This window comes from Myxocyprinus asiaticus, chromosome 14, assembly GCF_019703515.2.
Source record: "Myxocyprinus asiaticus isolate MX2 ecotype Aquarium Trade chromosome 14, UBuf_Myxa_2, whole genome shotgun sequence".
Classification (NCBI taxonomy): Eukaryota; Metazoa; Chordata; class Actinopteri; order Cypriniformes; family Catostomidae; genus Myxocyprinus; species Myxocyprinus asiaticus.
The window spans coordinates 44,317,037-44,331,390 of record NC_059357.1 but is presented as its reverse complement, the minus strand read 5'-3'; the positions used below and the strand labels follow the sequence as shown (position 1 = coordinate 44,331,390).

The following is a 14,354-nucleotide window of genomic DNA, read 5'->3' as shown; positions in this document are numbered from 1 at the left end:
GGCCCGCCCCAACAGGTAGTATCAGAGAGTGAGGACAGCCCACTTGATGGCGAGACACTCCTTTTCCATGGTGCTGTACTTAGTCTTACGGCTAATGTACAACACCAGGCGCTCCTCCTCCTCCACCACCTGCGAGAGTATGGCCCCTAGCCCCCTGTCTGAAGCGTCTCTCTGTAAGACAAAAGGGAGAGAGAAATCAGGTGAATGTAAAAGCGCCCCCCCGCAAAGTGCGGCTTTCACTTGCATAAATGCCTGTTGACACTGCTCCGTCCACTGGACTGGGTCTGGAGCTCCCTTTTTAGTGAGATCAGTCAGCGGGTTGGTGACGTCTGAATAATTAGGCACGAATCTCCTATAATAGCCAGCCAGCCCCAGGAACTGTCTCACCCCCTTTTTGGTCTTGGGCCTTGGGAAGGCCGCAATCGTGTTGTCAATTTGGGGACGCACCTGCATGTGGCCCAAGTGGAACCCCAGATACCGTACCTCCACCCACCCAATCACGCACTTCTTGTGGTTTGCTGTGACATAGACAGCCTCTAGTTGTTATGTCGCGTAGCGTCAATGGATGCGCCCGGTGTCACTACGCATGTGCTGAGAAGTTTGTAAACAATGGGATTGGTCTAGATGAAGCAAAAAGGTTAAATATTTTAAAAAATAACAGAATTTAACTTTAAATTCTTTAATGAACAAATAGTTGCATTTAATTTAGTTGCATTTAGTGTTACAACCATATCAGTCCACTACCTGCTTGTTTGTTTTTTTCTCTGTGTGTGTTTCCTGTGTTGTGTTTACGTAAATGCTGGACTCTCTGGGCTCCATTTAACATAAACTCACTTCGCACTTTATTTACACCTACTGCTTTGGCAGCAGTGCAATGCATAAAATCATACAGATATGGGTCAGGAGCTTCAGTTAATGTTCAGATCAAGAAAAAATTAGATCTCAGTGATTTTGACCGTGGCATGATTGTTGGAGCCAGACAGGCTGTTTTGAGTATTTCTGTAACTGCTGATGTACTTGGATTTTCACGCACATGCTGCAACAACCACGCCCCCCCCCCCCAAGCCAAATCTATGCCCTTGACAATTGTAGTGAGCAGAATAGCATCTTAGAAAGCATGTGGACCAGAGTGTTCCTAATAAACTGCTCAGTGAGTGTATATCACTTGTGTCCATCTACCGGGCCATTCTTGCTCAAGCAAAATGTTCAATTATCCATATCCACCAAAAAATGTAGATAGAGTTTATTACAGCTTTAGGCTGTTTACTGTTGCCAAGCAACATTGCAACATGTTGACTTAATATAGAATGTGCAATGACAGGTATGCGTTTATCTGAATTTTATGGCATCCAATCAGAAGTTGGAACTATACTGATTGTTTTTTTATTATTTACATTTCACTCTACCTCATGATCTCTTCTCCCTTGCTGCCACTCCCCCTCACCTCTCCTTTAATCCATCCATCCATCCAAATTTGAACTCTATTTCCCATATAAATGTGAATGTACTGATTTATCATGGTGTTTTACTCATCTGGGGCCTCTATTACTGCAACAGCTCCTGTTTCATGTTACTGCAATTTATCCCACATCATTTGTCATGGCTTTGAGATGCAATTTTGTTGCTCTTAAAATGGGTGGGATGAGATTATAGAGTGAATATGTACTCTTGTGTTTTATATGTTTGACCGTTATGTTTGCATTTGTTTGTCTTACATTGCTAAAAAGAGTCGATGGGTATGGACATGTGGATTGAGTTACATTTGTCTGCTAGTTACAGATTGGTGGAACAGGCATAAGTAGTCATAACAAGGCATGCTTATTCAGAATTATGTAGCATTTAGATGTAATCCAATTGAAAAAGTCAAAAACACTAATTGGCTTCATGTTGAGTCAGCTCATGCAGAAATTTGAAATAACTTTTTGATTGATAAGACTGTGATGAGTAATCCTGGTACAGAGATGGACTAATAAAGCAGACAAAGTACAAATTGTAGGTTAAACAATCTGTGCACTAATGTATTCAGCGAATATGTTCCTTTCCATTAGTGATTTACATCAACCTCCAGATCATAAGGGTTTTTAATGCTGGCTCTATGATGTAATTGGTGGCAATATTCCTGGTTGTGGCAGCAGATTTCATTTGCCAGTGCCACCAGGCTGTCGTCGACTCCTGCTTCCTGGTTCTCTTTAAAGCTTTCACACCATGACAACATGCTCAGACAACACATCCATTTTCAATTCTTTTCATTTTTATAGAACACCTTAAAGGAAGGCAATTTTGCTAGTGGATGCTTGGTAAAAGACAAAGATAACAAGGACCATTCTACAGACTAAAACTCCAAAACTCGGATGGATGCCATAATGGTTGTTATAAAACAGATCCGGGATGCTGAATGGTCAAAATGGCATTCCAGCTATGCTAAAATACACAATATAGTAAAAATTATGAAGTGAAACACCTGTTCAGCCATTGTAGCAACTGTGTACTGTATATAACTGTGTAGCAGCCATAGAGACCAACTATAGTTTACATGTCAGTGATTATATCTTCTAGCGGTAGGGTGGTCCCTATTACATTTTCTTTAAAAATAAATAAATAAATAAATAAAATAGTAACAATTTATTTAAAAATTTTGTATCCTTCAAATTTTTATTATGCAGTATTTTTGACCACCTTAATCAAATTAAACCACTACTTTAAGAGTTGTTTAAGTTGTGGGTGAATGAGGAAGTTTACATCAGAAAATTTAAAAATGGTTTAAATATATATATATACACTCAGTATATAATGCTTCAGAAAAGACACACACTGCATTCAATACTTTAAATGTTTATTTTTTACATTCATGCAAATATTTCTGGAAACAACACATTAAGATGTCTATTTTTGCTTTTGTCATCTTGAAGAAAGTTTTTAATCATTTTTGCAAGTTTAAAATGTCTCTCAGTGCAGCACTGAACTTCTACATGAATTGTATATCAGAGCAAAAACAAACGAAAAAAAAAAATATCAATACATTATGCACAGCCTTGTACATCAATGTTTGCCTGCAAGGAGGTGCACATTCAGCACAACAAGTATTAAAAAACAACCATTTTATTTTTTTTATTTGTACATTTTCTTTTGGACTTCATTGAAATTTATATCAAATGTTGTAAACTTGTGCTACTTGAAAGTATGACTACACAATCATTTTCACAATCTGATTTTTTTTATATTCATGCAAGATGTCAAGTACTCTTTCTAACATTTGCCCACACCTTTTGATTTTATTTTTTTATTTTTTTGCTTTTTAACAACACAAGGTCAAAATGATTCAAGATTCAAATAAATTCCTTTGCTATCTGTCTTCAAACAAGAGTAAGAAATTAAACAAATGTCATAAAACATTAGATAAATATTTTAACAACGAAAACCTGTAAAATTGTGCAAGACTTGTTCTGGACCAGGTGGTACATTTGACTTTATGGGCATATATGAGCTAAATGTAAAGTATTCAAGGTTCAGCAGCAGATAAAAAAAAAATTTATTCAGTATGAATTAAGGGCCCTAATAAAAAGGATACTGTGCGGATATACTGGAGGAAGTTAATTCTCTGGCGCAAAGCAGCATTTCCTTTAGACATCAGTGCCCCTTCCATTTGTCAAAGAACATATAAATATGACATAATTTAACAGCAAACCCGACTACACTTGATTTTTACACCTCAACTAAGTAATCAAGGTGATCTTGTTCATATTATTACATGAAGTGTATGTGTACATTTTGGTATACATTTGGATCTACTCTGAAATATAAAATATCAATGTATTGACACCATCTAAAATGTAAACTCCTTTTAATATGTACAACTTTAAAGAAGTATAAATCTTAATTACTAATCCTCTAAAGACTGGTCTGAACTGAAATTGCCAGAACATTTTCGAGTGGAGGAGGGGCAATGTTATTACTCTATGACCATGCACTACATGGACAGGTTTCGCCACTGTGCATCGTCTATGTGTTTACATCAGCGTCTCCCGCTGAATGTGGTAAGCCCTCGCGTTAATACAGTCCTGCATACACCAGTTTTTGTAGCGAGTAACATTTTGAATAGAAACAATGGATTCCTATGAATCTGTTCACACCTGGAGCTAACATTTGCACGCTGACAAAGCACGTTTTTTTTGTTTACTGTGCTGATTTTTTTCTTCGCCCGGCGATGAAATGCCCTGATCAATAAAATATAACGTGTCAGGAGCCGTAGCATTTAAGTAGATATACACTCACTGAGCACTTTATTAGGAACACTATGGTCCTAATAAAGTGTCCGACGTGGTCTTCTGCTGTTGTAGCCCATGCACCTCAATGTTCGAAGTGTTGTGCATTGTGAGATGCTATGCTGTTCACTACAATTGTACAGAGGGGTTATCTGAGTTACCGAAGCCTTTCTGGTAGCTCGAACCTGTCTGGCCATTCTCCGTTGACTTCTCTCATCAACAAGGCATTTTTGCCGCAGAACTGCCACTCACTGCAGGTCTGGATCTGGGTCTCGTTACTCAGTGTCTTGGTCTGGGTCTGGGTCTCGGCTTATGGTCTTAGTAAAGACCACAGTGTATTTTACCAGTGCACTAAATGTGATAATTATTTCAACCACTAGTTGGCGTTGCATCTTCACCATTACTGAGAATTTGTAAGTACTTCTGCCTCTGTGTCATCATGCATGCTTCAACAAGCACTGTCTCGCTCATCACATGAATGTAGGTGCAAGAACTATGGTCTAACAACACAAAATAATCATTAAGGCCAAAGTATAATTTGCATGTCTGTGTTGCTGATCGCTCCGTGAACAGTATGCGTGACGCAAATTTCGTTTTCAATACAGCCGCTCAGATTTTCTTGACACGTGAGCACGGACCTTGTCTGTGTGCATCGATGGCGCATGTGCCAGCCATTAACTGTACTAAAATAGTATCACAAAGCAGCTGTAGTTCGCATGCGTTGAACGTTTTCGTGTTTGCTCGCGGTCAGAAAAGTATACTCACAAAGGCAACCTGGTTGCTAAACGGTCAATTTCAAATAGCTCCTCTTAGCAGCATGAAAAACAACTGTTATTCAAATTGTGATTAAATTATATACAGAAAGCGAGCAAAGAACATTCCCTTTAAAATCACTTAAGCTGTCAATCATTTCAGTTCAGCGTGAACTCACCGTCTGTGTTCTGCACTCTCGCCAAAACTCCCGGTATAATCAATGAAGCTGTCTACACTGAACAATACATTTCTTATTTAAATGGTTTCTGTTGTTTATAATGAGATCATTCGCGAGAGTACAGCAGCACGCGCTGAGCGGATTTCTTCTGTGCCTGTGACTTAAATGCCTCTGATTTGCCGTTGCACTCAAGTGCTCAACAGACATGTCTGTGATTTTTGTAAAATAAACATTATTATTTTTTTATATTAATAATGCATACTTTAGATGTATTATTTATATAGCTAGGCATTTGGGTTACGAAGACATCTTGTAAAACTGGTCTTTTTACTCTATATAGCTGTCTGGAAAATGCCAGATCCTGCAGTGGTAAGATTTGCATTTAAAAACTTTGAGAAGATTCTTCAAATATAAATTCAGCATCTTGATTCATTAAAATGTACTACCTGGCTTCTAGACTGACAGGTCTTGGTCTGGGTCTTGGGGATAGGTCTTGGTCTGGATCTGTGTCTTGAAGGGTCTAGTCTTGGTCTGGGTCTCAAGGGGTCTAGTCTTGGTCTGGGTCTTGAAGGGTCTGGTCTTGAGTACACCTCTGGCTCACTGGATGCTTTTTGTTTTTGGCACCATTCTGAGTAAAGAGTTCATGAATATCCCAAGAGATCAGCAGTTACAGAAATACTCAAACCAGCCCGTCTGGCACCAACTATCATGCCATGGTCTAAATCACTGAGATCACATTTTTTCCCCATTCTGATGGTTGATGTGAACATTAACTGAAGCTCCTGACCTGTATCTGAATGATTTTATGCATTGCTCTGCTGCCACATGATTGGCTGATTGGATAATCGCATGAATAATAGGTGTACAGGTGTTCCTTATAAAGTGCTAAGTGAGTGTACATGGCAATAAGATACAATCACTATTGTTCAAATTGATAGCATGTTTTAACCGTTAATATTATTATTTTTTACATTCGATTCTTTCTAATCGTCTAATCATTCTTTCATTCATCTTCTAGTGTGCAAAGGCCTTTAAGTTGTACAAACAGTACGTAAAAAGGTTTACATTTTAGATGCTGTCAGTAAATTGCTATTGTACATTTTAGTGTCAATCCAAATGTCCGAAAATGTACTTGTGCTAGAACCCCACTTTGCGTACAAATACCAGCAAATAATAATAAGATCACGGTGGAGTAATAAAGTGAGTGTTAAACATTACACAGTGAATGGTATACCTGAGGAATCCTTAAACACTACTTAACCAAACATACATCACCCAAACATCTGTGAAAGAGCGTATCATCTGGAAAGCACTGCGTTCTATTTGAAGCATCATATTTGTGTACAAACTTCCAGTAAACATCTTATTCATATACTCAGAACACATGTAAGGACCTGTTCTGAAATATCTGCTGAATATTGTAACATTTCAGCATCTCGTGACATGTCTAGACTTTCTTCTAGATGAAAACAAACACACTGAATAAAAATCTTGCTCACGCACATGCTATCAGGAATTGATCTATGGTGCTCAAAAAGAATGCCCAGCAAAAAAAAACAAACAAAAAAAAGAATGAAAAAGAAATATACAATGAGGTGTCTTACAGTTCTTTTTACTTTAAAATAAACATGTCCCATATGGGACTCCTATTATCCTGTATTTTCAAGCTTGTACTTGTCAGTTTTGGTTTAACAATGAGTTTTTACAATGCAGTTTCTCTGCAAATTATTCATTTTAACTCTGTAATGCTACAATATTACATAATGCAAAGGTTAGGGGATGAAGGACCAAAATAAATAATACAACACATATAAAGTAGCAAAAGCTTCCAAAGTCATATCCACTGACCACAGGGATACACAAGCATGAAACAATACCAACACAGTTCACACTGTGCTTCCAAAACCACATAAGTCTCCACTATTAAAAGTTTTTGCCATGTTCCATATTTAAAAAATTGGATTGTTTTTAAAATCTCCTAAATTCAATCATTTTTTTGCCAAACGTTCAACATATTGCTTGGTATTTTCACAGAAGAGGTTCTTCTATTCTTCTGAAGATTCAATATGTATTTCCTTCTTTTTGGACTGATTATATGTAGAAAACATGGTTGAGACACAATCGTCAGATTGTCTTTCACATTCCCTCGGAAACACTCGTCATAAGGAACAGTTTTATGCTTTCAAATCTTCTTGGGATGCTCTAGGAGCACTTGCGACGAGCATCAGCTACAGACTTTCCTTCTCAAGCTTTTTCTTCTCAAGGACCTGAGTTCTTCCTGTTATCTAGTCATCTGAAGTGTATGTGCAAGGTAGGTTAGTGCCAGTGACTTCTCTACACGCATATTTCAATTGGCGTCGTCCCTAGGATGCGACCGCTGTTGCCGTTGTTGTCCCGGGTGATGCGCTCATAGCCTCCAGTGGAAGAAGGAGGGCTGTTTGTAGACGTTGAGGAGTAGTGTGCTGTCACCGGCTCCATGACGATGCACTCTTTAGCTACCCCACACCCTGGCGACAAGTTCTGCTGCTTCAAGCGGTCCACCAACTCATCTTCTGAAGAAGAAGTGGAGCTAAGCTCAGCCTGATGTCCATTTATGACAGTGCCACTGTTGCCTTTACTGGAGCAAGGGTGGGTTGTATTGCCGTTCTTTGTGTCGAGCATCCAGCAGTGATTGAAGTAGCTAAAGACCTCCTTGACAGAGCATCGGTGGTCCTGTTCGATAGATAGCAGGCAGCGGAACATGCTGAGTGCCTCATCTGTGAAACGGCGCCACTGTGACGGGACAGATCTTGTCCGCCTCCGTCGCTGCTGCCAGTGCACAAACTCTTCGTAGAAGGTGTCAGATGGCAGCGCCTTTTCCCAGGGAAAGTTTCCGGTGAGCATGCAGAAAAGAAGCACACCAAAAGCCCAGACATCTGTGCTGTAGTCTACATACAGGCCCTCTTGCCGCCCGGGGTCGCACAGTTCTGGCGCTGTATACGGAATGGTTCCGCTCACCCGCTTCATTGGAGAGCCGGCACGGCGTGTCATGCCAAAGTCTGACAGTTTCACCTTCCGGCACTCCTTGTCAAAGATGAGGACGTTCTCTGGCTTTATATCACGGTGTACCAGCTTCTTGCAGTGCAGGTAATCCAGTGCAATCGCCACCTGGTGCACGCAACGCTTGGCCACACTCTCAGGCAATCCTACCTATGCACAGGAGAGCGGAGAGAATGTGAAATTAGATGCGAAACCGACATGCCATGTGGTTACATAATGGACATTATCAGAATTCAAACAGACAGCCAAATCCAGAGCATTTTAAGCCCCTGCAACAGAAAACCTGATCAGCCATAAACTGAAGTCTTTTTGTAGATCAGCAACAAGTTTAAAGGAAACAGAAAGTCCTCGTTAATTTTCGTGTGACACTTGAATCTAGAAACTGTCAAAAGACCAACTGTGAATTTCACTTTTTAGCTGTTGGCCTGCGTATACATGATAATACTGTCAGTCAGGGGTGTAAAGTAACGAATTACAAATACTCACGTTATTGTAATTAAGTAGTTTTTCCCAGGAATTGTACTTTTTTAAGCAGTTTAAAAATGGTTTACTTTTACTTGAGTACATTTTAAGTGCTGTAACTGCACTTTTACTGCGCTATTTTCCCACCGTCTGTGTTCGCTACTTCCCTGTCCTGATTTTATTTTGATCTATCAACATGATTGGCTAGGGAGAGTCTCGTGACTCCCATCCAATCAAATCACACGTAAAAAACTTGAACAGCAGCTGTACATCTGGCGCCATCTGTTATGGATGTGGAGGATGCTAGGGATGGGCGATACCACTTATTTTCTTTTCGAACCTATACCAAGTACTTTTAGGCCAGTATCGCCGATACTGATACCAATACCGATACCTCTAATTAACTGAATTTTTACAAATTCTTTGGATAAAATTAGTAACTTAAATTATTACTTAATTTTATATATATATATATATATATTTATAGGCCTAAGCAGAAAATCATTAGGCTTCTTTGTTTACCTTTTAAGAATTAGTAAGTATAAGCAACATGTAAAACCACAAAATTAACCATAGATATTATATGGTTACTATTACTAAAACCAAGTTACCATATGGATACTACAGTAATGATGTAGTAAAACCATGGTTAATTGTATCAAAACCTTGGTTACTGCCAAAAAGAAGAAGAAAAAGAAAAAAAACATGGTTACAGTCGTGGTTACTAGTCATGGTTAATACAATATTACTACAGTAAATCCATGGTAAGTTTTCATAAGTGTATGATTTATTAACGAGGATTAAAGATCATTATCAATGTTTTAACACCTCTGAATTTTAAATAAACCTGTAAAAATGGTCACACAAGCCCATTATAATACATGCCACGTCTAGGTTTGTCATTACTTAGTGTGAATAACTCCAGATGCTGTTTTTCTGTCATTACTTCAGGAAAGCACTGCTCCCTCTTTGAACGAGCACTATGACTGAAAGGGTGAGCGCTGTCTGACTGCTGGTGTATTTTAGCATTTCTGTGCGTCAAGATGAGCGGAAGAAAAAAGAGTTCCGGTGTCATGCAACAATTCGCTCATATAATTATAATTTTCCACTTCGAAGCTTATGAGATGCATCAATATTCATGTTATCTAAATAATAAGATCACTAGTTAAAATAAAAAAAACCCCTTCAGAATCGATACTTTTATGTGAGGATCGATATTCTTGATACCACATCAGTATCGGAAGTATCAGTACTTTAGTATCGATCCGCCCATCCCTAGAGGATGCCTCAAACACAGTTCAACAATTGAACATCACAGCAGCACCTGAAAGGACTTTTTGAAAAAGTGGTGAAAAAGGCCAATTGCTTGATCGTGTCATGTGAGTTTAACTTGCTCAAGCCAGATATCAGCATTAATTCTGCCTCTAATTTGAAGAAACATATCGAAGTAAATTTCATATTTCTGTTTACTAGATTCTGTGTCTATAACGTAGCCTGTAAATTAACTATCTATCACTGAGATTACTGGGCTGCTGTGAGAGATTAATGCAATGTTATCGGAAAAAAGTGATGTTCTCGATCAAACTTTTGAGTAATTTTCTATATTTAGCCTATGTTCTACATCTAGACCAGGGGTGTTCATTCATTACATCGATTGTGATAGCAAGAGCACCACTGGTTGGTTGATCTAGATAAAATATAAAAGATTGACTTTTTATTTCCTGAAGTCTGTAGCTGTGTGCTGTTTGATTGACAGGTGGCTACTGTTTGTATGCTTTACATGCACCTAAACGGTCAAATACACTTTATAATTCCGTTTCTCCCCACACACTTGTATACTATGGAACAACCAGCACATATTGTCCAGGAACAAATCTATTTTTAAGAAAGATTGGCTTGAGAAGGGCGTTATCTTTGTCTCAGACTTGCTGTCTGGTAATGGTGAACTTTATTCTTATGAGCAATTTATTTCTGTTTCGGGGCTCTCTTGTTCAGTTAAAGATTTCAAATCTATTGTGAAAGCCATTTCTACTAAATTGATTCATCTTGTAAAAACTCATTTAATGTACAATCCCTTAGTTGGACAGATTCCAAATTTGTGTATTGGTGGCGTGAACATCCAGTAGTAGGTGTAATAATCTTTACATTAGAAAATGTCTCATAAGGGATGTTAGCTGTTCTCCGAAAGCCAAATTTTCCCATGATTTCATCTAAGATTTGGTCTGAAGTTAATACATTTTGATTACCTAATAAAGTTAAGGAAATACATTTTAACGTTTTGCATAGATACTACCCTTGCAATGTTTTTCTTAATACATTTAAGGAAGATATTTCACCACTATGTTCTTTTTGTAAAATTGAGCCCGAAATTCTAAGGATCTTTGGACACAGATTTCTATATTAATATTTCATGTACTTCATAAAATAATTGTGATAGAAGAATACATGATTTTGTTCTTGGACTGTAACACTGATTCTCCCATAGTTGACCATACCATTAAACTATTAACTTTTTTCATTTACATAAAGCTAAAGTAACAGAGATAAAACCATGCTTCAAATTATTCTGTATAGACCTTAAAATGTTATATGAGTCTGTGACTACTTTAACAAACAAGAAGGCTATAAAAACATCTCTTCTAATGAAAAATATAATTAATATAATATAAGCTAACTTGTATAAAAAAAGAAGGAAAATATATATAATTCTTTTTTGTAAGAATATGTGTAGTTGTATGTAAAGTATTGTACTATATCCCCTATGTATGTCTGGTTATAACTATTGTTTTGCTTTGTCTAATATGTCACTGTTGTTCATTAAGCAATTAAAAAACAAAAAACAAACAAAACAAAAAAAACGTTACAATTCCGCCAATGCCCGTCTTGGTGAGGCATTAATATAACGCAGTCGTTTATGTCTAAAGTGAACTTAAACAGTGGGACAAAAAGCATATTTGCATCAAAATGTCAGAGTTGAAGTGTACATGTAACCGAACTGAGCACTGTCTAATAGGCTATGTCATAAAAAGGCTATAAATCAGACAACATTAACAAGGAAACGAGAAAACCACTCACTACTTTTGGCCGAATAACTTGAGAAGCTTTAAAAGTATTAATGTAATAGAATGAAACAGTGACATTTTTAATAATAATATTTTTTTAAACTATTGTTCAACGTTGCCCCTCATGTGCTACTTAAAGAAATAGTTCACTCAAAAATGAAAATTCTCTCATCATTTACTCACCCTCATGCCATCCCAGATGTGTGACTTTCTTTCTTCAGAAGAACACAAATTAATGTTTAGAAATGTTCAGCTCTGTAGGTCCATTCAATGTTAAAAATGTTGATGCTCCATAAAGCACTTAAAAGCAGCATAAAATTAATACATACAACTCCAGTGGTTTAATCCATGACTTCAGAATTGATATGACAGGTGTGGGTGAGAAACAGATCAACATTTAAGGCTAGAAATTCTTCTCCCTGCCCAGTAGGTGGCGATATGCATGAAGAATGTGAATCACCAAAAACACAAGAAGAACAATGTGAAATTTAAAGTGGAGACTGACTGAGCAGGGAGGAGAATTTATTGTAAAAAAGTAATTAAATATTGATCTGTTTCTCACCACATCTATCATATCTCTTCTGAACACATGGATTTAACCACTGGAGGCACATGGATTAGACTACTTTTATGCTGATTTATGTGATTTGTGGAGCTTCAATATTTTAGTACTGATTCACGTTCATTGTATGGACCAAAAGAGCTGAGATATTCTTCTAAAAATCTTAATTTGTGTTCTGCAGAAGAAAGAAAGTTATACACATCTGGGATGGCATGATGGTGAGTAAATGATGAGAGAAATTTCATTTTTGGGTGAATTATTCCTTTTTACACGTGATGTAGCCCCTGTACCAAACAACTTTTCCCATGCCTGCTCTACTCCTCTATTGTGCAGGACAGGACGTGCCAAGTGATCCTGCTTATTTAGCATTTTTTTATTTATTTTTTGCATTCCTTGCATTGTTCTGAACATGTTTTATGCACAAAAATAACGCTCTGTCGGCATTAAGGGAAATTTAGGCCCTACACATAAACTGCTTTTAATGTAATTGTTTCATACATTACAATTTAAAATGGTGATCAATGTATTGAAAATAACTTTTTAATCTTTTCATTTCTGTTATCATGTCTCCCTTTTATTTGCACATAAGAATTAGTGTATTATTTCAATTAATATGTCTATATACATGTAGATTTTCCAGCGAAGAAGCTCACATTCTCTCACCTGGGGAGGAATAATGTCAAAGAGATCGCCTGCCAGCGCGTATTCTTGAGCGAAGATGTAGTATTCATCAGTTTCAAAGGCGATACCAAACATGCTGATGATGAAAGGACAGGGTGACAGGTAGAGTGAGATGCTGTACTCTCGCAGGAAACTCTTCGGTTTGGTGGTTTTCTTCCGCAAGAATTTCAGGGCCATTTTCGTGCCTAGAGGGGAAGAAGGGAGTGGTACAGGTTAACATTTCCTGGCCTTTAAAGCATTCATGATTATTCTGCCTCGCCACTTTCAAAGAGCTAATGGACTTCTTGCAAGATCTGAACGTGCTCTTTTAAATGTCACAGCAAGATGTTCTATGTCAGGTCATGTATTAATGTGGGAGATCAGTTTCTCAAGGAACGTGTTTGTGTGACTAATCAATTCTGAAGACAGATTTAAAGAAATCTGCACTTTTTTGCTCAAGTAAAGTATTAGGCCCAAAACAAATGTAAATATCTGAATGTAAACGCTTCTAGCCACACAAGCTTGATTATGTGCTTTGTTGCATTCCGAAATGTGTCAGACCGCAATTCATCTTCAGCGTTGGTGCAAGGTGAGAGTGTTGGGTATAATCTAGTTACAAAGTAATTAATAACTGAAATCTAATAACTTTTTAGTACAAAAAGTAGTGTTGCACATTATATTTCAGATTCTTGTAATCAGATTACATTTACGGACTTTCCAATGAACTAATTACCTTTATTTACTTTACTTGGGTTACACATATTTCTAATATAATATTTTATATATATTTAAAACATGAATTATGTTAATATGTACATCTGTTTGCATTTCTTTGACAGCTGAAGGGCATGCACCCCCTAAGGAGTCAATGAACAAGGAGAAATAGACATTATTTTCAATTTGTTGAGCAGAAAAAGAAAAGTTTCTAAGTCTTAGAAAGTAACGAAAAAGTAATTAGTAATGTGATTACTTAAGTCAGTAATCTGATTGCAATGTTGGAGTAGTAATTTGTATTCAGGGGTGGAAAGAGTACTTAAAATAAAAAGCACTGTTACTTTTCCTAAAAATGTAGTGTTAGTAGAGTAAAACTACCTGTCCTAAAACTACTTAAGTAACAGTAAAAAAGCAGCTCATTTAAAAGTACTCAAGAACAGTGAGTAGTGAGTATTGAGTTGTGAATGCTATGCCCCCTCTTAATAAACACTGTACGCTGTAGCATACAGTATATACTGTACACTCCCTTTTACAGATGTTTGTCAGAAAGAATGAAACATATAGGTATTCTCCAACAGCTTTATTTTTGACTGCCAACTTTTAAAATAGAAAGGCCCTTTTTTGCACCTCTGTCCTTTTTAGGTTTTTCTTTTTAATATGCA

The 14,354-nt window shown here is 37.3% G+C and overlaps 1 protein-coding gene across 1 annotated transcript in view; it reads right to left on the bottom strand.

The window, feature by feature from the left end:
- Positions 1 to 2,866: 2,866 nt before the first annotated feature.
- LOC127452305 (serine/threonine-protein kinase SBK1-like) overlaps positions 2,867 to 14,354 on the bottom strand; it is a 33,809-nt gene continuing 22,321 nt past the window's right edge. Inside the window, exons 3-4 of the mRNA XM_051717688.1 lie at positions 12,982 to 13,184; positions 2,867 to 8,382 (exon numbers count right to left, since the gene is read on the bottom strand). Of these exons, the coding sequence (XP_051573648.1) occupies positions 7,528 to 8,382; positions 12,982 to 13,184 (1,058 nt within the window). The 3' untranslated portion in view covers positions 2,867 to 7,527. The remainder of the gene's footprint in view (positions 8,383 to 12,981; positions 13,185 to 14,354) is intronic.